The 21489-nt window shown below is 42.0% G+C and overlaps 1 protein-coding gene across 1 annotated transcript; it reads left to right on the top strand.

Moving 5' to 3' along the window:
• Positions 1 to 238: 238 nt before the first annotated feature.
• washc5 (WASH complex subunit 5) lies at positions 239 to 21396 on the top strand. The gene is made up of 29 exons (XM_087812288.1): positions 239 to 315; positions 612 to 830; positions 1026 to 1171; positions 1249 to 1333; positions 1402 to 1502; positions 2168 to 2360; positions 3508 to 3660; positions 3830 to 3943; positions 8786 to 8957; positions 10019 to 10146; positions 11933 to 12062; positions 14228 to 14340; positions 14435 to 14601; positions 14673 to 14748; positions 14816 to 14926; positions 15097 to 15237; positions 15855 to 15935; positions 15990 to 16091; positions 16158 to 16337; positions 17311 to 17435; positions 17982 to 18144; positions 18613 to 18715; positions 18776 to 18855; positions 18907 to 19010; positions 19068 to 19197; positions 19666 to 19762; positions 19816 to 19969; positions 20728 to 20815; positions 21224 to 21396. Exons 2-29 carry the CDS (start codon positions 645 to 647, stop codon positions 21278 to 21280), a joined length of 3480 nt encoding a protein of 1159 aa, XP_087668414.1. The 5' UTR covers positions 239 to 315; positions 612 to 644; the 3' UTR covers positions 21281 to 21396.
• The last annotated feature ends 93 nt before the right edge of the window (positions 21397 to 21489 follow it).

Raw genomic sequence — 21489 nt, forward strand, 5'->3', positions numbered from 1 at the left:
CTATTGGAGCCTCTGAGAACAGCGTGTGGTGTTCGGCAGGGGCGGGTCTTAAACCCCCGGTTTATAAAATAACAATTTATCAATGAATCCAAGAACATACGTGTTTTTTAAAAGAAAGTAAACGTGGATTTGCAAATATTTTTGCCTTTTTTTTAGTTTATCTCACGGCGGCATTAGACCCCGCTCGTCTCCGGTGTGACCGCTGACTAGAACCAAACGCACCCCGCGCACAATCACGTGACAGGTCACGAGGAAGTAAACAGAGACTTGAGTTAATGGAAGGAAAGAAGGAATAATCTGTGCGAACATCAACTGGTATTTATTATTATTATTTACTATCTTCTCGGTGTTTAATGATCAGATTCGTGGTCGATCAACAGATGCTAACGATGCTAAGGTTAGCTTAAGATTCAAAGCTTTCTAGATCCGACAGTAATGTGTCGATAATGTCATGTTTGTTGGTGTTTAAATTAAATATTCGATGTTTTCAAACGTACGCACTGTTGTTATGTGGTTATTACAGTTGAATTATTTGACACTTTTAGTTTTAATACGAAGGTTTCATTGTGTTGTTGATGTTTCTAACAAGAATCTCCTGAACATCTGAGCAGCAGATCCACGTCCTGGTTCCTGGTCCAGCAGCCATGGTGGACTTCCTGGCAGAGAACAACCTGTGCGGTCAAGCCGTCCTCAGGATCGTGTCCAGAGGAAACGCCATCATCGCCGAGCTGCTCCGGCTCTCGGACTTCATCCCGGCGGTCTTCAGGCTGAAGGACAAGAGAGACCAGCACAAGTACGGAGACATCATCTGCGACTTCAGCTACTTCAAGGTGAGCCGGAGCTGGACCTGGAGAAGATCACCTGATGGATTCCAGATGTTTGTTTCTAGTCATCGATCTAGTTTGAAAGATCGAAGTAGATAAAACTAAAGCCATGGATTCAATTATTCAGACTCTTTCAGAGGTTTTGTCGTCACACTTGTGTCGCAGTGATTGTGTTGCAAACACGAGGTTGTGTGTCTGCAGGGTCAGGAGTACTACGAGGGGAAGCTGGAGGCCAAGCCTGAGCTTCAGGACCTGGACGAGGAGTTCCGAGAGAACAACATCGAGATCCTGTCCCGGTTCTATCTGGCCTTCGAGAGCGTCCACAAGTACATCGTGGACCTGAACAGGTGAGCACGACGGTCCTGAACAGGTGAGCACGACTGTCCGTCCTCCGGTCCCGGCTGAGGTGGGTCATGTGACGCAGGTACCTGGACGACCTGCACGAGGGCGTCTACATCCAGCAGACGCTGGAGACGGTTCTTCTCAACGAGGACGGGAAGCAGCTCCTGGTGATTGTGTTCCTCTGTTGTGCGTCTTGAGTTGTGTTCGCACTCTGAACCTCCAGGTGTGTCTCCAGTGTGAAGCTCTGTATCTCTACGGCGTCATGTTGCTCGTCATCGACCACAAGATCGACGGCGAGGTCAGAGAGCGGATGCTGGTGTCGTACTACAGATACAGGTGTGTGTCTGAAGCAACAACACAACCTACAGCACGACAACTTCTAACACAACCGAGAGTTACAAACGAATACAAGAAATAAACACAATCTTGAAGGTCATTTGAACAAAACACAACAAAATAACTAAACACGACAACCTGAGATTCTTTCCCCTCGACACGACAAAAAATCACAACTACATGACGCAGCTGTTCCTCCAACACAACAATTCTTACATTTACACACATTTATCAACACATTTAACATCAAGATGGACTTGAAACAATAACAAATACACAAAGATGGACTTGAAACAATAACAAACACACAAAGATGGACTTGAAACAATAACAAACACACAAAGATGGACTTGAAACAATAACAAATACACAAAGATGGACTTGAAACAATAACAAACACACAAAGATGGACTTGAAGCAATAACAAACACACAAAGATGGACTTGAAACAATAACAAACACACAAAGATGGACTTGAAACAATAACAAATACACAAAGATGGACTTGAAACAATAACAAACACACAAAGATGGACTTGAAACAATAACAAACACACAAACACAGCAAGAAGTGACAAAACACAAGAATGAGTTAATAAATACACAAATATTGGCCTCAACCAGCAACACAACAACACAACTCAATATTCAATGTTTCTCGTCAGCGCTGCGCGATCGTCTGGCGACTCAAACCTGGACGACATCTGTAAACTCCTGCGCAGCACCGGGTACTCCAGCCAACCTGGAGCCAAACGACCCGTCAACTACCCAGAGAGCTTCTTCCAGAGAGTCCCGGTCAGCAGCACCTTCGTCAGCATGGTGGTGGGCCGGCTGCGCTCCGACGACATCTACAACCAGGTGAGTCGCACACAGACACACACACCCGTGTGAGTCGCACACACATGGACACACAACCAGGTGAGTCGCGCACACATGGACACACAACCAGTTGAGTCGCACACACACAACCAGTTGAGTCACTCACACACGGACACACAACCAGTTGAGTCGCACACACACGACACACAACAGGTTGAGTCGCTCACACGGACACACAACCAGTTGAGTCGCACACACATGACACACAACAGGTTGAGTCGCACACACGGACACACAACCAGTTGAGTCGCACACACACGACACACAACAGGTTGAGTCGCACACACGGACACACAACAGGTTGAGTCACACACACACGACACACAACAGGTTGAGTCGCACACACAGACACACAACAGGTTGAGTCACACACACACAGACACACAACAGGTTGAGTCGCACACACACGGACACACAACCAGTTGAGTCGCACACACACGGACACACAACCAGTTGAGTCGCTCACACACGGACACACCACCAGTTGAGTCGCACACACACGGACACACAACCAGTTGAGTCGCACACACACGGACACACAACAGGTTGAGTCGCACACACGGACACACAACCAGTTGAGTCGCACACACACGGACACACAACAGGTTGAGTCGCACACACGGACACACAACCAGTTGAGTCGCACACACACAGACACACAACAGGTTGAGTCACACACACACGACACATAACAGGTTGAGTCGCACACACGGACACACAACCAGTTGAGTCGCACACACACAGACACACAACAGGTTGAGTCACACACACACGACACACAACAGGTTGAGTCACACACACACAACCAGTTGAGTCACACACACACGACACACAACAGGTTGAGTCGCTCACACATGGACACACAACCAGTTGAGTCGCACACACACCGACACACAACCAGTTGAGTCGCACACACACGGACACACAACAGGTTGAGTCGCACACACACCGACACACAACCAGTTGAGTCGCACACACACAACCAGTTGAGTCGCTCACACACGGACTCACAACCAGTTGAGTCGCACACACGGACACACAACAGGTTGAGTCACACACACGACACACAACAGGTTAAGTCGCACACACGGACACACAACCAGGACCCACAACAGTCTTGTCTCAGGTGTCGGCCTACCCTCTGCCTGAACACCGCAGCACGGCGCTCGCCAACCAGGCGGCCATGTTGTACGTGTGCCTGTACTTCAGCGCGTCCATCCTGCACACGCAACAGGCCAAGATGAGGGAGATCGTGGACAAGTATTTCCCCGACAACTGGGTGAGTGAACGTACTTTGAGAGTTTGACATGAAATGACATTTTAATGAGACATTATTTTAAGAATCATGTTGATACTTACAGTCACAGCTGCAGTTACACATGTGTACATACACATACACACACGTGTACACACATTCACACCCGTATATGATTGACCTCTGACCTCAGGTCATCAGCATCTACATGGGGATCACAGTGAACCTGGTCGAGGCCTGGGATCCGTACAAAGCTGCTAAGACGGCTCTGAACTACACACTGGACTCGACTAACATCAAAGAGCAGGTTTGACACGTCATTGATGTGTGTGTGTGTGTGTTAGTGTGTGTTAGTGTGTGTTAGTGTGTGTTAGTGTGTGTTAGTGTGTTAGTGTGTGTTAGTGTGGGTTAGTGTGTGTTAGTGTGTTATTGTGTGTTAGTGTGTCGTCAGATGAACTGTGTGTTAGTGTGTGTTAGTGTGTGTTAGTGTGTGTTAGTGTGTGTTAGTGTGTTAGTGTGGGTTAGTGTGTGTTAGTGTGTTATTGTGTGTTATTGTGTGTTATTGTGTGTTAGTGTGTGTTAGTGTGTGTTAGTGTGTGTTAGTGTGTTAGTGTGTTAGTGTGTTAGTGTGTTAGTGTGTGTTAGTGTGTGTTAGTGTGTGTTAGTGTGTGTTAGTGTGTGTTAGTGTGTTAGTGTGTGTTAGTGTGTGTTAGTGTGTGTTAGTGTGTTAGTGTGTGTTAGTGTGTGTTAGTGTGTTATTGTGTGTTATTGTGTGTTATTGTGTGTTAGTGTGTGTTAGTGTGTGTTAGTGTGTTAGTGTGTGTTAGTGTGTGTTAGTGTGTTAGTGTGTTAGTGTGTGTTAGTGTGTGTTAGTGTGTGTTAGTGTGTTATTGTGTGTTATTGTGTGTTATTGTGTGTTATTGTGTGTTATTGTGTGTTAGTGTGTGTTAGTGTGTGTTAGTGTGTTAGTGTGTTAGTGTGTTAGTGTGTGTTAGTGTGTGTTAGTGTGTGTTAGTGTGTGTTAGTGTGTTAGTGTGTGTTAGTGTGTGTTAGTGTGTTATTGTGTGTTATTGTGTGTTATTGTGTGTTAGTGTGTGTTAGTGTGTGTTAGTGTGTTAGTGTGTGTTAGTGTGGGTTAGTGTGTGTTAGTGTGTTATTGTGTGTTAGTGTGTCGTCAGATGAACTGTGTGTTAGTGTGTGTTAGTGTGTGTTAGTGTGTGTTAGTGTGTGTTTGTGTGTTAGTGTGTTATTGTGTGTTAGTGTGTCGTCAGATGAACTGTGTGTTAGTGTGTCGTCAGATGAACTGTGTGTTGGTATGTGTTAGTGTGTGTTAGTGTGTGTTTGTGTGTAAGTGTGTGTTAGTGTGTTATTGTGTGTTAGTGTGTCGTCAGATGAACTGTGTGTGTTAGTGTGTGTTAGTGTGTGTTAGTGTGTCGTCAGATGAACTGTGTGTTAGTGTGTGTTGGTGTGTGTTAGTGTGTGTTAGTGTGTGTTAGTGTGTCGTCAGATGAACTGTGTGTTAGTGTGTGTTGGTGTGTGTTAGTGTGTGTTAGTGTGTGTTAGTGTGTCGTCAGATGAACTGTGTGTTGGTGTGTGTTAGTGTGTGTTAGTGTGTCGTCAGATGAACTGTGTGTTGGTGTGTGTTAGTGTGTGTTAGTGTGTGTTAGTGTGTCGTCAGATGAACTGTGTGTTAGTGTGTCGTCAGATGAACTGTGTGTTGGTGTGTGTTAGTGTGTGTTGGTGTGTGTTAGTGTGTGTTAGTGTGTCGTCAGATGAACTGTGTGTTGGTGTGTGTTAGTGTGTGTTAGTGTGTGTTAGTGTGTCGTCAGATGAACTGTGTGTTAGTGTGTCGTCAGATGAACTGTGTGTTGGTGTGTGTTAGTGTGTGTTAGTGTGTGTTAGTGTGTGTTGGTGTGTGTTAGTGTGTGTTAGTGTGTCGTCAGATGAACTGTGTGTTGGTGTGTGTTGGTGTGTGTTAGTGTGTGTTAGTGTGTGTTAGTGTGTGTTAGTGTGTGTTAGTGTGTGTTAGTGTGTCTGAAGATGATTGAATGACTTTCACATTTCAAATGTTTTATATTTTTTATTTCTTTAAAAATCATTGAATAAAAGAATTAAAAATCATTTTTCCCCATAGTTTGATGTTCGTGTCACAATTATGGAATAAAAATAAAACGTTGATATAACAGAGTCTCCAGACCAAACCAACAGAGCACAGAGCTACTGATCCAACTTTCAGCCAATCATGTGACGCGCAGACGATCATGTGACGACACATGATCCAGTAGCTCTTTGCTCTGGAGACACTTTGATACCAACATTTGATAATCAATGTATAATGTGTATGTGTAATACTAACATGTATAATACAATGTAGGAAAGATTGAATACAATAAATGAAAATAAACATTTCAATAAAAAACATTTTATTGGGTTCAATATCGTAATAATGTAACATATGTTTCTCAGGTGAAGTAATAACAACTGATCATGTGACTAAAGTTACAGTGTAACAGTAGAACATCATTGTTGTGTTCAGTCGTTACAGTGTAACAGTAGAAAACATTGATGTGTTCAGTCGTTACAGTGTAACAGTAGAACATCATTGATGTGTTCAGTCGTTACAGTGTAACAGTAGAACATCATTGTTGTGTTCAGTCGTTACAGTGTAACAGTAGAACATCATTGTTGTGTTCAGTCGTTACAGTGTAACAGTAGAACATCATTGATGTGTTCAGTCGTTACAGTGTAACAGTAGAACATCATTGTTGTGTTCAGTTGTTACAGTGTAACAGTAGAACATCATTGTTGTGTTCAGTTGTTACAGTGTAACAGTAGAACATCATTGTTGTGTTCAGTCGTTACAGTGTAACAGTAGAACATCATTGTTGTGTTCAGTTGTTACAGTGTAACAGTAGAAAACATTGATGTGTTCAGTCGTTACAGTGTAACAGTAGAAAACATTGATGTGTTCAGTCGTTACAGTGTAACAGTAGAACATCATTGATGTGTTCAGTCGTTACAGTGTAACAGTAGAAAACATTGATGTGTTCAGTCGTTACAGTGTAACAGTAGAACATCATTGTTGTGTTCAGTCGTTACAGTGTAACAGTAGAAAACATTGATGTGTTCAGTCGTTACAGTGTAACAGTAGAACATCATTGATGTGTTCAGTCGTTACAGTGTAACAGTAGAAAACATTGATGTGTTCAGTCGTTACAGTGTAACAGTAGAACATCATTGTTGTGTTCAGTCGTTACAGTGTAACAGTAGAACATCATTGTTGTGTTCAGTCGTTACAGTGTAACAGTAGAACATCATTGTTGTGTTCAGTCGTTACAGTGTAACAGTAGAACATCATTGTTGTGTTCAGTCGTTACAGTGTAACAGTAGAACATCATTGTTGTGTTCAGTCGTTACGGTGTAACAGTAGAAAACATTGATGTGTTCAGTCGTTACAGTGTAACAGTAGAAAACATTGATGTGTTCAGTCGTTACAGTGTAACAGTAGAAAACATTGATGTGTTCAGTCGTTACAGTGTAACAGTAGAACATCATTGATGTGTTCAGTCGTTACAGTGTAACAGTAGAACATCATTGTTGTGTTCAGTCGTTACAGTGTAACAGTAGAAAACATTGATGTGTTCAGTCGTTACAGTGTAACAGTAGAAAACATTGATGTGTTCAGTCGTTACAGTGTAACAGTAGAAAACATTGATGTGTTCAGTCGTTACAGTGTAACAGTAGAACATCATTGATGTGTTCAGTCGTTACAGTGTAACAGTAGAAAACATTGATGTGTTCAGTCGTTACAGTGTAACAGTAGAACATCATTGTTGTGTTCAGTCGTTACGGTGTAACAGTAGAACATCATTGATGTGTTCAGTCGTTACAGTGTAACAGTAGAACATCATTGATGTGTTCAGTCGTTACAGTGTAACAGTAGAAAACATTGATGTGTTCAGTCGTTACAGTGTAACAGTAGAACATCATTGATGTGTTCAGTCGTTACAGTGTAACAGTAGAACATCATTGATGTGTTCAGTCGTTACAGTGTAACAGTAGAAAACATTGATGTGTTCAGTCGTTACAGTGTAACAGTAGAACATCATTGTTGTGTTCAGTCGTTACGGTGTAACAGTAGAACATCATTGATGTGTTCAGTCGTTACAGTGTAACAGTAGAACATCATTGATGTGTTCAGTCGTTACAGTGTAACAGTAGAACATCATTGTTGTGTTCAGTCGTTACAGTGTAACAGTAGAACATCATTGATGTGTTCAGTCGTTACAGTGTAACAGTAGAACATCATTGTTGTGTTCTGTCGTTACAGTGTAACAGTATAAAACATTGATGTGTTCAGTCGTTACAGTGTAACAGTAGAAAACATTGATGTGTTCAGTCGTTACAGTGTAACAGTAGAACATCATTGTTGTGTTCAGTCGTTACAGTGTAACAGTAGAAAACATTGATGTGTTCAGTCGTTACAGTGTAACAGTAGAACATCATTGATGTGTTCAGTCATTACAGTGTAACAGTAGAAAACATTGATGTGATCAGTCGTTACAGTGTAACAGTAGAACATCATTGATGTGTTCAGTCGTTACAGTGTAACAGTAGAAAACATTGATGTGTTCAGTCGTTACAGTGTAACAGTAGAACATCATTGTTGTGTTCAGTCGTTACGGTGTAACAGTAGAACATCATTGATGTGTTCAGTCGTTACAGTGTAACAGTAGAACATCATTGTTGTGTTCAGTCGTTACAGTGTAACAGTAGAAAACATTGATGTGTTCAGTCGTTACAGTGTAACAGTAGAAAACATTGATGTGTTCAGTCGTTACAGTGTAACAGTAGAAAACATTGATGTGTTCAGTCGTTACAGTGTAACAGTAGAACATCATTGATGTGTTCAGTCGTTACAGTGTAACAGTAGAAAACATTGTTGTGTTCAGTCGTTACAGTGTAACAGTAGAAAACATTGTTGTGTTCAGTCGTTACAGTGTAACAGTAGAACATCATTGTTGTGTTCAGTCATTACAGTGTAACAGTAGAAAACATTGTTGTGTTCAGTCGTTACAGTGTAACAGTAGAACATCATTGTTGTGTTCAGTCATTACAGTGTAACAGTAGAAAACATTGATGTGTTCAGTCGACACGTTACGCCTCCAGCCTGGAGTCCCTGAGGCTGCAGGTGCAGCAGCTGCTGAAGGAAGGGTTCCTGCGCCAGGAGATCGTTCTGGACAACATTCCTAAACTGCTCAACTGTCTGAGGGACTGTAACGTCACCATCCGCTGGCTCATGCTGCACTGTGCTGAGTCTGGTGAGTCTGCTCAGGTTCTCATGTTCTCATGTTCTCATGTTCTCATGTTCTCATGTTCTTATTGTCTCGTGTTCTCATGTTCTTATTGTCTCGTGTTCTCATGTTCTTATTGTCTCGTGTTCTCATGTTCTCATGCTCTCATTGTCTCGTGTTCTCATGTTCTTATTGTCTCATGTTCTCATGTTCTTATTGTCTCTTGTTCTCATGTTCTTATTGTCTCGTGTTCTTATTTTCTCATGTTCTCATCTTCTCATGTTCTTGTGTTCTTATTGTCTCGTGTTCTCATGTTCTTATTGTCTCGTGTTCTCATGTTCTTATTGTCTCATGTTCTCATGTTCTTATTGTCTCTTGTTCTCATGTTCTTATTGTCTCGTGTTCTTATTTTCTCATGTTCTCATCTTCTCATGTTCTTGTGTTCTTATTGTCTCGTGTTCTCATGTTCTTATTGTCTCGTGTTCTTATTTTCTCATGTTCTCATGTTCTTGTGTTCTTATTGTCTCGTGTTCTCATGTTCTCATGTTCTTATTGTCTCGTGTTCTCATGTTCTTATTGTCTCGTGTTCTTATTTTCTCATGTTCTCATGTTCTTGTGTTCTTATTTTCTCATGTTCTCATCTTCTCATGTTCTTGTGTTCTCATGTTGTCATTGTCTCATGTTCTTGTGTTCTCATGTTCTCATGTTCTTGTGTTCTCATCTTCTCATGTTCTCATGTTCTTATTGTCTCGTGTTCTCATGTTCTTATTGTCTCGTGTTCTTATTTTCTCATGTTCTCATCTTCTCATGTTCTTGTGTTCTTGTGTTCTCATGTTCTTGTGTTCTCATCTTCTCATGTTCTTGTGTTCTCATGTTCTTGTGTTCTCATCTTCTCATGTTCTTGTGTTCTCATGTTCTTGTGTTCTCATGTTCTTGTGTTCTCATGTTCTTGTGTTCTCATGTTCTCATTGTCTCATGTTCTCATGTTCTTGTGTTCTCATGTTCTTATTGTCTTGTGTTCTCATCTTATCGTGTTCTTATTGTCTCTTGTTCTCATGTTCTAAAATTCTCATGGTCTCATGTTCCAGCGTACGACCTGAACAACAAGCGTCTGCGTCAGATGAAGGATCAGGTTCTCAACGACTCCAAGTTCAACCCCAAGACTCTGTTCCAGCTTCTGCTGGACACAGCTCAGTTCGAGTTCACACTGAAGGAGGTGAGTCTGGAACCTTTTCTTCAACAGAGTAAGTAAGTAAGTAAGTAAGTAATATTTATATAGCGCTTTTCGAGACCAGGGTCACAAAGCGCTTTAACAATCAAAACAATACTCAAAACAGTACATACTTCAAAGATCAAGACAACACAGAGAACAACACAGGAGTTCGAGAAATTCAAGGAAAAGCCTGAACAAATAGAAACGTCTTAAGATGTTTCTTAAAGGAGTCAGTAGACTCCATCAAGCGCAAAGAGAGAGAAGATTGTTCCAAAGCTTAGGAGCAACAGCCTGAAAAGATTTCTCTCCTCTGGTCCTGAGCCGTGTGCGTGGAACCATAAGTAGATTCTGATCCACAGACCTCAGAGCCCGAGCTGGGGTGTAAGGCTGGATCAGATCAGTGATGTAAGGAGGAGCCTGACCATGAATAGATCTGAAAGTAAGAACCAGAATTTTAAAGTTGATCCTGAAAGAAACTGGAAGCCAGTGAAGAGTTTTAAGGACCGGAGAAATGTGAGTTCTTCTACTAGAGCGGCTCAGAATTCTGAATCAACTGCAGGCGAGACGATCCTTCTTGTTAAGACATGAAAACAAACTGTTACAATAGTCCAGACGAGAAGAAACAAACGCATGGATTATAAGATCCAGATCATGTTCCGACAACATTTTCCCAAGTTTAGAGATTTTTCTCAGTTGAAGGAAACAGTTTCTTCAGAGAAGACATGTTTGAGATCAGTGTTGGTGAAATGATTAGAATTCATTAAAAAACATCTTAATTCGCTGCAGTTTATTTCCATTATTATAATTATTATTATCATTATTTTTATCATCATCATTATTATCATCATTATTACCATTATCCTTATCATTATTATTATTATTATTATTATTATTATTTTTTATTTTATTGTATTATCATTATTATTATTATCATTATCACATTATCATTATAATTATTATTATCATTATTTTTATTATCATCATTATTATTATTATTATTATTATCATTATCATTATCATTATCATTATCATGATTATTATTATTATTATTATTATTATTATCATTATTATTTAGATGAATAGATGCTGTAGAAAAAATGTATTCATCTCTTACAAAGGTTCCTTTGAAAATTAAAATTAGATTTAATTAAGTAATTTGTATTTATATAGTACTTTTCCAAACCAGGGTCACAAAGCGCTTAAACAATCAAAACAATATTCAATAAAGTATATACTTTAAAGATCAAGATAAAACTGAGAACAACACAGTATAAAATCAAATAATTAATAAAATACAAATAAGAAAAAATATAAACATTTATTTGAATCAAAATGTTTTGTTTTGAATACATTTTGTCAAAATAAATTCAATTATTTTGTATATATTTTAAAAAAAAGTCTGAATTTGTCTTTATTTTCTTCTCAGATATTTGTTATATTTTCATCTTCAGATGTTTCTGCTCAGATTCAAACCAGGTGTTCTTCAAAGTGCTGTGAGCTGTGATTGAAACCCAGAGAGATCAATGAAAAGTTTGATGGAGATTTATATGATTGTTTTATTAAAACCTTTAATCAGCAACACCTTTAAGATCATTAATGTTCCAGAGATGAATTCTTTGAGGATGTTCATCATCTACCAGCAGGTTTTACAGAAGGCTATAAGAAGGTCCTGGTGACTCAACCTCTCGCGGCTCCTGCACATATGTGTCGTTAGCGAAGCCTCCAGATTTAATCTGGTCGTTACATCTCATCAGACTAATCCTGGCTCATCAGCGCACATCTGTCCCAGATGTTCAAGCAGATGCTGTCGGAGAAGCAGATCCAGTGGGAGAGCTACAAGAAGGAGGGATCGGAGAGGATGACGGAGCTCGCCGAGGTCTTCTCCGGCGTCAAACCTCTGACCCGCGTCGAGAAGAACGGTCTGACCCGCACAGGAGGCCACGCCCCACATTAGGAGGCCACGCCCCCTTTTTCTCACTCTCAACTCAGTGTTTTTAATTCAGTCATTTAAATGATAACATTTTGTTAGAATGGAGTCACCAGACAAAACCAACAGAGCACAGAGCTGCTTGCTCGATCATTCGCTTCTACCTTATCACATGATCGTCTGTGTGTCACATGATCGTCTGTGTGTCACATGATCGTCTGTGTGTCACATGATCGTCTGTGTGTCACATGATCGTCTGTGTGTCACATGATCGTCTGTGTGTCACAAATGATCGTCTGTGTGTCACATGATCGTCTGTGTGTCACATGATCGTCTGTGCGTCACATGATCGTCTGTGTGTCACATGATCGTCTGTGTGTCACATGATCGTCTGTGTGTCACATGATCGTCTGTGCGTCACATGATCGTCTGTGCGTCACATGATCGTCTGTGCGTCACATGATCGTCTGTGTGTCACATGATCGTCTGTGTGTCACATGATCGTCTGTGTGTCACATGATCGTCTGTGTGTCACATGATCGTCTGTGTGTCACATGATCGTCTGTGTGTCACATGATCGTCTGTGCGTCACATGATCGTCTGTGCGTCACATGATCGTCTGTGTGTCACATGATCGTCTGAGCGTCACATGATCGTCTGTGTGTCACATGATCGTCTGTGTGTCACATGATCGTCTGTGTGTCACATGATCGTCTGTGTGTCACATGATCATCTGTGCGTCACATGATCGTCTGAGCGTCACATGATCGTCTGTGTGTCACATGATCGTCTGTGTGTCACATGATCGTCTGTGTGTCACATGATCGTCTGTGTGTCACATGATCATCTGTGCGTCACATGATCGTCTGTGCGTCACATGATCATCTGTGTGTCACATGATCGTCTGTGTGTCACATGATCATCTGTGCGTCACATGATCGTCTGTGCGTCACATGATCGTCTGTGTGTCACATGATCGTCTGTGTGTCACATGATCGTCTGAGCGTCACATGATCGCCTGTGTGTCACATGATCGTCTGTGTGTCACATGATCGCCTGTGTGTCACATGATCGTCTGTGTGTCACATGATCGTCTGTGTGTCACATGATCATCTGTGCGTCACATGATCGTCTGTGCGTCACATGATCATCTGTGCGTCACATGATCGTCTGTGCGTCACATGATCATCTGTGTGTCACATGATCGTCTGTGTGTCACATGATCGTCTGTGTGTCACATGATCGTCTGTGTGTCACATGATCATCTGAGCGTCACATGATCGCCTGTGCGTCACATGATCGTCTGTGCGTCACATGATCATCTGTGCGTCACATGATCGTCTGTGCGTCACATGATCATCTGTGCGTCACATGATCGTCTGTGCGTCACATGATCATCTGTGTGTCACATGATCGTCTGTGTGTCACATGATCGTCTGTGTGTCACATGATCGTCTGTGTGTCACATGATCGTCTGAGCGTCACATGATCGCCTGTGTGTCACATGATCGTCTGTGTGTCACATGATCGCCTGTGTGTCACATGATCATCTGTGTGTCACATGATCATCTGTGTGTCACATGATCGCCTGTGCGTCACATGATCATCTGTGTGTCACATGATCGCCTGTGTGTCACATGATCGTCTGTGTGTCACATGATCGTCTGTGTGTCACATGATCGTCTGTGTGTCACATGATCGCCTGTTCGTCACATGATTGGCTGAAAGTTTGATCAGTATCTCTGTGCTCTGTTGGTTTTGTCTGGTGACTCTATTATACCAACATTTATATTGAGTTTAAAATAATATGAATTAAATGTTGAATTTAAAAAATGTGTTTTTGAAATTAGAAAATCAAGCTCTTTTAGTAAAAAAAACCCTTTTATTTAGAAAATATAAAAAAAACTAAACACATGTAACCCTTTAATATATAAATGATTGGATTCAATTATTAAATAAAACGATGAAAAGCTTAAAAGAACAATTTAATTTCAAATTAATTGATTAATTTAGAGTTCATCTTAATTCTTGCGCAACAGCGCCCCCTTTGGTCAGAAACGCTCCAGCAGCAGGAGAGAAAGATTGAAAGCATCTAAATGTATGTTGATGCCTCTACGGGCTCTCAGCACACACTCACCCGCCGCCATCTTCCCTCAGAGAACCTTCAAGCCTGGTTCCGAGAGATCTCCAAACAGATCGAGTCCCTGAACTACGAGGACTCGACGGCGGCCGGAAGGAAGACGGTGCAGCTGATCCAGGCGCTGGTGGAGGTGAGGACGGGTTGACCACGGGTTGACCACGGGTTGACCACGGGTTAACCACGGGTTGACCACGGGTTAACTCAACGACCCTCCGTCTCCTCAGGTGCAAGAGTTCCACCAGCTGGAGTCCAACCTGCAGGTGTGTCAGTTCTTGGCCGACACCAGGAAGTTCCTGCACCAGATGATTCGCACCATCAACATCAAGGAGGAAGTTCTCATCACCATGGAGATCGTGGGAGATCTGTCGTACGCCTGGCAGATCATCGACAGGTAGGAGCGTCGTCATGGACTCTGGTGGATGAAGTTAGAAGCTTCTGAGGTTTGACTCGTGTCTCCTGCAGCTTCACGTCCATCATGCAGGAGAGCATCAGGGTCAACCCGTCCATGGTCACCAAGCTTCGAGCAACTTTCCTGAAGGTGAGCAACTTCTCCTGACCTGCCCTGACCCTGGAGGTCGTGCCCTGACCTGCTGCTCTGTCTCCAGCTGGCGTCTGCGCTGGACCTCCCGCTGCTGCGCATCAACCAGGCCAACAGCGCCGACCTGCTGAGCGTCTCTCAGTTCTACTCGGGCGAGCTGGTGGCCTACGTTCGGAAGGTACGACCTCCTGGTTCCTCCCGGTTCCTCCCGGTTCCTCCAGGTTCCTCCAGGTTCCTCCAGGTTCCTCCAGGTTCCTCCAGGTTCCACCAGGTTCCACCAGGTTCCTCCAGGTTCCTCCAGGTTCCTCCAGGTTCCTCGTGTCCTCATCAGGTCATGTTGTCCTTCAGGTCCTGCAGATCATCCCCGAGAGCATGTTCACCAGCCTGGCCAAGATCATCAAGCTTCAGATCCACGACATCATGGAGGTCCCGACGCGCCTGGACAAGGACAAACTCAAGGACTTCTCGCAGCTCAGCGCCCGCTACGAGGTGAGACCCGGACAGAACCAGAACCAGAACCAGTGACAAGAATGAAGGATGTTGATCAATAATTCTATGGAAATGTTTTAGCATCGAATTGTTACTTTTAAATAATTCAATTTAAATTGTTTCTATATTGAATTTATTTTATTTTAATGAATTAAATGTTTTTAATAATTTAAAAATTAATTCACAACATAAAGATGATTTTCTAATTCCAATAATTCAAGAATGTGTTTTTTAAATTCAATATAAATGTTATAATAGAGTCTCCAGACCAAACCAACAGAGCTCAGAGCTACTGATCAACCTCTCAGCCAATCATGCGACACACAGACGATCATGTGACGTAGAAGCACATGATCCAGTCGCTCTGAGCTCTGTTGGTTTGGTCTGGAGACTCTATTATATTGAATTAAAAAAACTACCAGTAAAAATATTGTAATTACAATATTTATGTCTTTGTTTAAAATTACGTTCATTTTAAAAACTTTTTGATTCATTTTTTTTCACTTATTTATAATAAAACTAGAAAATGTTTTTCTTTAAAATACTCAAAGTAATAAAATACTTTCAATGAAAGTTTTTAAACATTTGTCTAAAAACACCAAACTCTTCACGCTCAGGTGGCCAAACTGACCCACGACATCTCCATCTTCACCGAGGGCATCCTGATGATGAAGACCACCCTGGTGGGGATCATCAAGGTGAGTCCACGTGACCTTCAGCTCTGACCTTGACGTGACCTGTGGACGCCGCAGGTGGATCCGAAGCAGCTGCTGGAGGACGGCATCAGGAAGGAGCTGGTGAAGAGGGTGGCGCTGGCTCTGCACCGAGGCCTGATCTTCAACCCCAAAGCCAAGGTGGGTCCAGCAGGTCCTGAAGGTCTGGAAGGTCTGGTCGAGTCTGACGTGTCTGGACTCCTGCAGCCCAGCGAGCTGATGCCCAAGCTGAGGGAGATGGGCGCCACCATGGACGGCTTCTACCGCTCCTTCGAGTACATCCAGGACTACGTGAGCATCTACGGCCTGAAGATCTGGCAGGAGGAGGTGTCGCGCATCATCAACTACAACGTGGAGCAGGAGTGCAACAGCTTCCTGCGCACCATGGTGAGCCTCGTGTGTTGTTGTTGTTGTTGTTGTTGTTGTTGTTGTTGTTGTCGTCACAATAGTCATGACTTTAAAATAAATTAAAGAATAAATTAAAGAATAAACTAAAGAATAAATTAAAGAATAAATTAAAGAATAAATTAAAGAATAAATTAAAGAATAAATTAAATTAAAAATTAAATTAAAAATTACATTAAATTAAATTAAAGAATAAATTAACAAATAAAAAAAAATAAAAATATGTAATTAAAAATTAAAATAAAATAAAGAAGAAATTAAAGAATAAATTAACAAATAAAATAAATTAAATTAAAAATTAAATTAAAAATTAAATTAAAAATTAAATTAAAAATTAAATTAAAAATTAAATTAAAAATTAAATTAAAAATTAAATTAAAAATTAAATTAAAAATTACATTAAATTAAATTAAAGAATAAATTTAAAAAAAAAAAAAAAAAAATGTAATTAAAAATTAAAATAAAATAAAAATAAAATAAAGAAGAAATTAAAGAATAAATTAACAAATACAATAAATTAAATTAAAAATTAAATTACTAACTTGTTTCTGTGTTGATAGTTTCATTTTTTTTTCATTTATTATTTTATTTATTTTTATTTAAGTAAAAAATAATTATTTCAAAATTAATTCATTTTTTACATAAAGTTTGATATTTTAATTCCAATAATTCAAAAATAAATCTTTTAAATTCAACATTTCTTTAATTTATAGTCTTTTAAATTCAATATAAACGTTGTAAACCAGACCAAACCAACAGAGCACTGAGATGAATTTATTAGACGATGAATTTAAAAATAATGAATTTAAAAAGTGTATTTTTTAATTATTGTTATTATAACTCCTTCATACTAAATGTGTAAAATTGTCTTTAAAATATTTACACATTTAAATTAAGTTCAACCTTTAAAAAAAGGTCCAACATGTGTTAAACCTGTGATGAACGTCGTCTTCAGATCCAGGACTGGCAGAGCGTCTATCAATCCACACACATCCCCATCCCCAAGTTCTCGCCCGTGGACGAGTCGGCGACGTTCATCGGTCGCCTGTGCAGAGAGATCCTGAGGATCACTGACCCCAGGTGAGTCAGATCACTGACCCCAGGTGAGTCAGATCACTGACCCCAGGTGAGTCAGATCACTGACCCCAGGTGAGTCAGATCACTGACCCCAGGTGAGTCAGATCACTGACCCCAGGTGAGTCAGATCACTGACCCCAGGTGAGTCAGATCACTGACCCCAGGTGAGTCAGATCACTGACCCCAGGTGAGTCAGACCCTGAGTCAGATCACTGACCCCAGGTGAGTCAGATCACTGACCCCAGGTGAGTCAGATCACTGACCCCAGGTGAGTCAGATCATAGACCCCCAGGTGAGTCAGATCATGAGTCAGATCCCCAGGTGAGTCAGATCATAGACCCCCAGGTGAACCAGATCATAGACCCCCAGGTGAGTCAGATCATGAGTCAGATCTTCAGGTGAGTCAGATCCTCAGGTGAGTCAGATCATGAGTCAGATCCTCAGGTGAGTCAGATCCTGAGGTGGGTCGAATCCTGAGGTGGGTCAGATCCTGAGGTGGGTCAGATCACAGACCCCAGGTGACCCCAGACTTTGACGTTGTTCCTCCAGGATCACCTGCTACATGGACCAGATGAACACCTGGTACGACCTGAGGACCCACCAGGAAGTCACCAACAACAGACTCTTCTCTGAGATCCAGACCACGCTGGGAACGTTCGGGCTGAACGGGCTGGACCGCCTGCTGTGCTTCATGATCGTCAAGGAGTTGCAGGTTCGATTCCTTCACTGATGTCAGAGGAACATGAAGAAACAGGAACATCTGCTTCTCACACGAACATCTGCTTCTCACACGAACATCTGCTTCTCACACGAACATCTGCTTCTCACACGAACATCTGCTTCTCACACGAACATCTGCTTCTCACATGAACTGATGAGTCTTAATAACATGATAACGACACAAATATCATCTTGAATCTATTCAACAAGTCTAATTTTTTCTAATTTTTTCTAATTAAAAAACAATATTATTTTATATATATATATATATACTGTATATTCAGCTGTCTGATTTCTTTTTGTAGTTCCGATCAAAAATGTATCTTTAAATATTAAAAAAATATATATGTTATTTTCTTGTAGTTCAAAAGACACTTTTATATTTAATTTAAAGAGAGATAATAGAAATAAAAGCGACTCCTGAAGGAGGAAAAAGTCAAAAGATGTGTTTCTGCTGCAGAACTTCCTGACGCTGCTTCAGAAGAACATCCTGAGGGACAGAGCTGTGGTGGACGTTTTCAAGGCCATCGTCGGAGCCGTCAACCCGGTCCAGGGCATCGTGGGTCAGTCCTTCACGCACTCGGGTCAGAGGTCAAGGTCGTTAACAAACCTTTGGTTTCCAGCCAACGCCAGCAAAGTCTACTCCAACGCCGCCGCCAAGACTCAGAAGATCTGGGGCCCCTACCTGGAGGCCATCATGAAGGTAGGACCCGCGGCAGGTCGCCGACCCCAGCTGACCCCGGTCTGTGTGCAGGTGGGTCAGATGCAGATCCTGAGACAGCAGATCACCAACGAGCTCAACTACTCCTGCAAGTTCGACTCCAAGCATCTGTCGGCCGCCCTGGAGAACCTCAACAAGTGGGTCCCGCTCTCAGGTCCATCCTGCTGTCACTCATGGTCCTCGTCCCTGCTCAGGTCCCTGCTGGCGGACATCGAGGCCCACTACCAGGACCCCACCCTGCCGTACCCCAAGGAGGACAACACCCTCCTGTACGAGATCACGGCCTACGTGGAGGCAGCAGGAATACACAACCCTCTCAACAAGGTCCACGACTCGGAGCTTCATTGTGTATCGATTATTGTGCAGAATACACACAGTTTAGCAACTTCTCACACCCGAGCTCACGATTCTCAAGTGGCGTCTAAGTATCTCAATGCAGGGTCTGAAGTTAGTGGAAAGTCAAAATGGTGGAGTTCATGCTTTCATCTCACATGAAAGGATGAGACTCTGGAGCATCTTAGGTCAGGTTCGGTAGAATAATATTAATACATCAATAAAGTTCTACCGAACCGAACCTATCTTCTGCTCCAGAACCATCTGAGTCTCACGATGTTCAGTCACATCTGGATCTGACTGGTTCACGAACCACGACGTGAAGGTGTTTCACTTCAACGAACATCAAACTGTTGTTCAATGATCTCAAGCTTCGACCCTGAACCTGTGACCTCATCGATCCCATACTGTACTGCAGCAGAGGTCACTGGGTCACTGGTCAACTCTTGTCCTCCTCAGATCTACATCACCACCAAGAGGCTTCCGTTCTTCCCCGTCATCAACTTCCTGTTCGTCGTCGCTCAGCTGCCCAAACTCCAGTACAGCAAGAACCAAGGTGAGCAGACCCGACCTCCTCCAGAACCGCTGTGACCCGCGACTGTGTTCCAGGCATGACGTGCAGGAAGGCCACGGACCCGGTGGACTGGCCGGCGCTGGTTCTGGGAATGTTGACGCTGCTCAAGCAGTTCCACTCCAGATACACACAGCAGTTCTTGGCTCTCATTGGCCAGTTCATCCGATCCATCATGGAACAGTGTACCAGGTACATACTTGACTAGAGTCACTGTAGTATTACTCCTCGAGTCACTGTAGTATTACTCCTCGAGTCACTGTAGTATTACTCCTCGAGTCACTGTAGTATTACTCCTCGAGTCACTGTAGTATTACTCCCCGAGTCACTGTAGTATTACTCCTCGAGTCACTGTAGTATTACTCCCCGAGTCACTGTAGTATTACTCCTCGAGTCACTGTAGTATTACTCCTCGAGTCACTGTAGTATTACTCCTCGAGTCACTGTAGTATTACTATGAGAGTCACTGTAGTATTACTCCCCGAGTCACTGTAGTATTACTCCCCGAGTCACTGTAGTATTACTCCTTGAGTCACTGTAGTATTACTATGAGAGTCACTGTAGTATTACTATGAGAGTCACCGTAGTATTACTCCTCGAGTCACTGTAGTATTACTCCTCGAGTCACTGTAGTATTACTCCTCGAGTCACCGTAGTATTACTCCTCGAGTACTGTAGTATTACTCCTTGAGTCACTGTAGTATTAATATGAGAGTCACTGTAGTATTAATATGAGAGTCAGTATAGTATAACTCCATGAGTCACTGTAGTATTACTATGAGAGTCACTGTAGTATTACTATGAGAGTCACTATAGTATTAATGTGAGAGTCACTGTAGTATTACTATGAGAGTCACTATAGTATTAATGTGAGAGTCACTGTAGTATTACTATGAGAGTCACTGTGGGGTCTGTGACCTCTGACCTCTCTGACCTCAACTGTGTTTCAGTCAAAAGATTCCTGACATGCCGTCAGAGGTGGTCGGTGCTCTGATGTTCCTGGAGGACTACGTCAAGTACACCAAACTCTCCCGCAAGGTGGATCCACTTGTGCTGTGATCTGGTTCTATCTAGTTCTATCTGGTTCTATCTGGTTCTCTCTGGTTCTCTCTGGTTCTCTCTGCTTCTATCTGCTTCTATCTGGTTCTCTCTGGTTCTATCTGCTTCTATCTGCTTCTATCTGGTTCTATCTGGTTCTATCTGCTTCTATCTGGTTCTATCTGCTTCTAACTGCTTCTATCTGCTTCTATCTGGTTATATCTGGTTCTATCTGGTTCTATCTGGTTCTATCTGCTTCTATCTGGTTCTATCTGGTTCTATCTGCTTCTAACTGCTTCTATCTGGTTCTATCTGGTTCTATCTGGTTCTATCTGGTTCTATCTGGTTCTCTCTGGTTCTATCTGGTTCTCTCTGGTTCTAACTGGTTCTCACTGGTCTTCTCTGCAGGTGGTTGAAGCTCATGTTCCGAGTTTCATCTTCGACGAGTTCAGGACGATACTGTGATTCCACAATAAAACTGTGATTTTAACTAACCTTGGATGTTGATAGAAAGTTTAAACGATTCACTTTGTGTCTTAATACCTTTGCAACGCAAAATAAACAATTGTTTTTATAACTTCTTTGTCGCGTTTGTACTTTCGTTTTACTTTGAAAACCTTAGAAAAGACCCGGATGTGCTTTTTTATAACCAGGAAGTAACTTTGTTCCGCGGT

This window comes from Callionymus lyra, chromosome 17, assembly GCF_982586985.1.
Source record: "Callionymus lyra chromosome 17, fCalLyr1.hap1.1, whole genome shotgun sequence".
Taxonomy (NCBI): Eukaryota; Metazoa; Chordata; class Actinopteri; order Syngnathiformes; family Callionymidae; genus Callionymus; species Callionymus lyra.

What these genes read in the sequence shown, in the direction of transcription:
- washc5 (XM_087812288.1), top strand. Translation starts at nt 645, where the DNA reads ATGGTGGACTTCCTGGCAGAGAACAACCTGTGCGGTCAAGCCGTCCTC. An exon ending in TGGTGGCCTACGTTCGGAAG is followed by an intron (nt 14,927 to 15,096) that starts GTACGACCTCCT and finishes GTTGTCCTTCAG; the next exon opens with GTCCTGCAGATCATCCCCGA. An exon ending in CTGAGGATCACTGACCCCAG is followed by an intron (nt 17,436 to 17,981) that starts GTGAGTCAGATC and finishes TTGTTCCTCCAG; the next exon opens with GATCACCTGCTACATGGACC.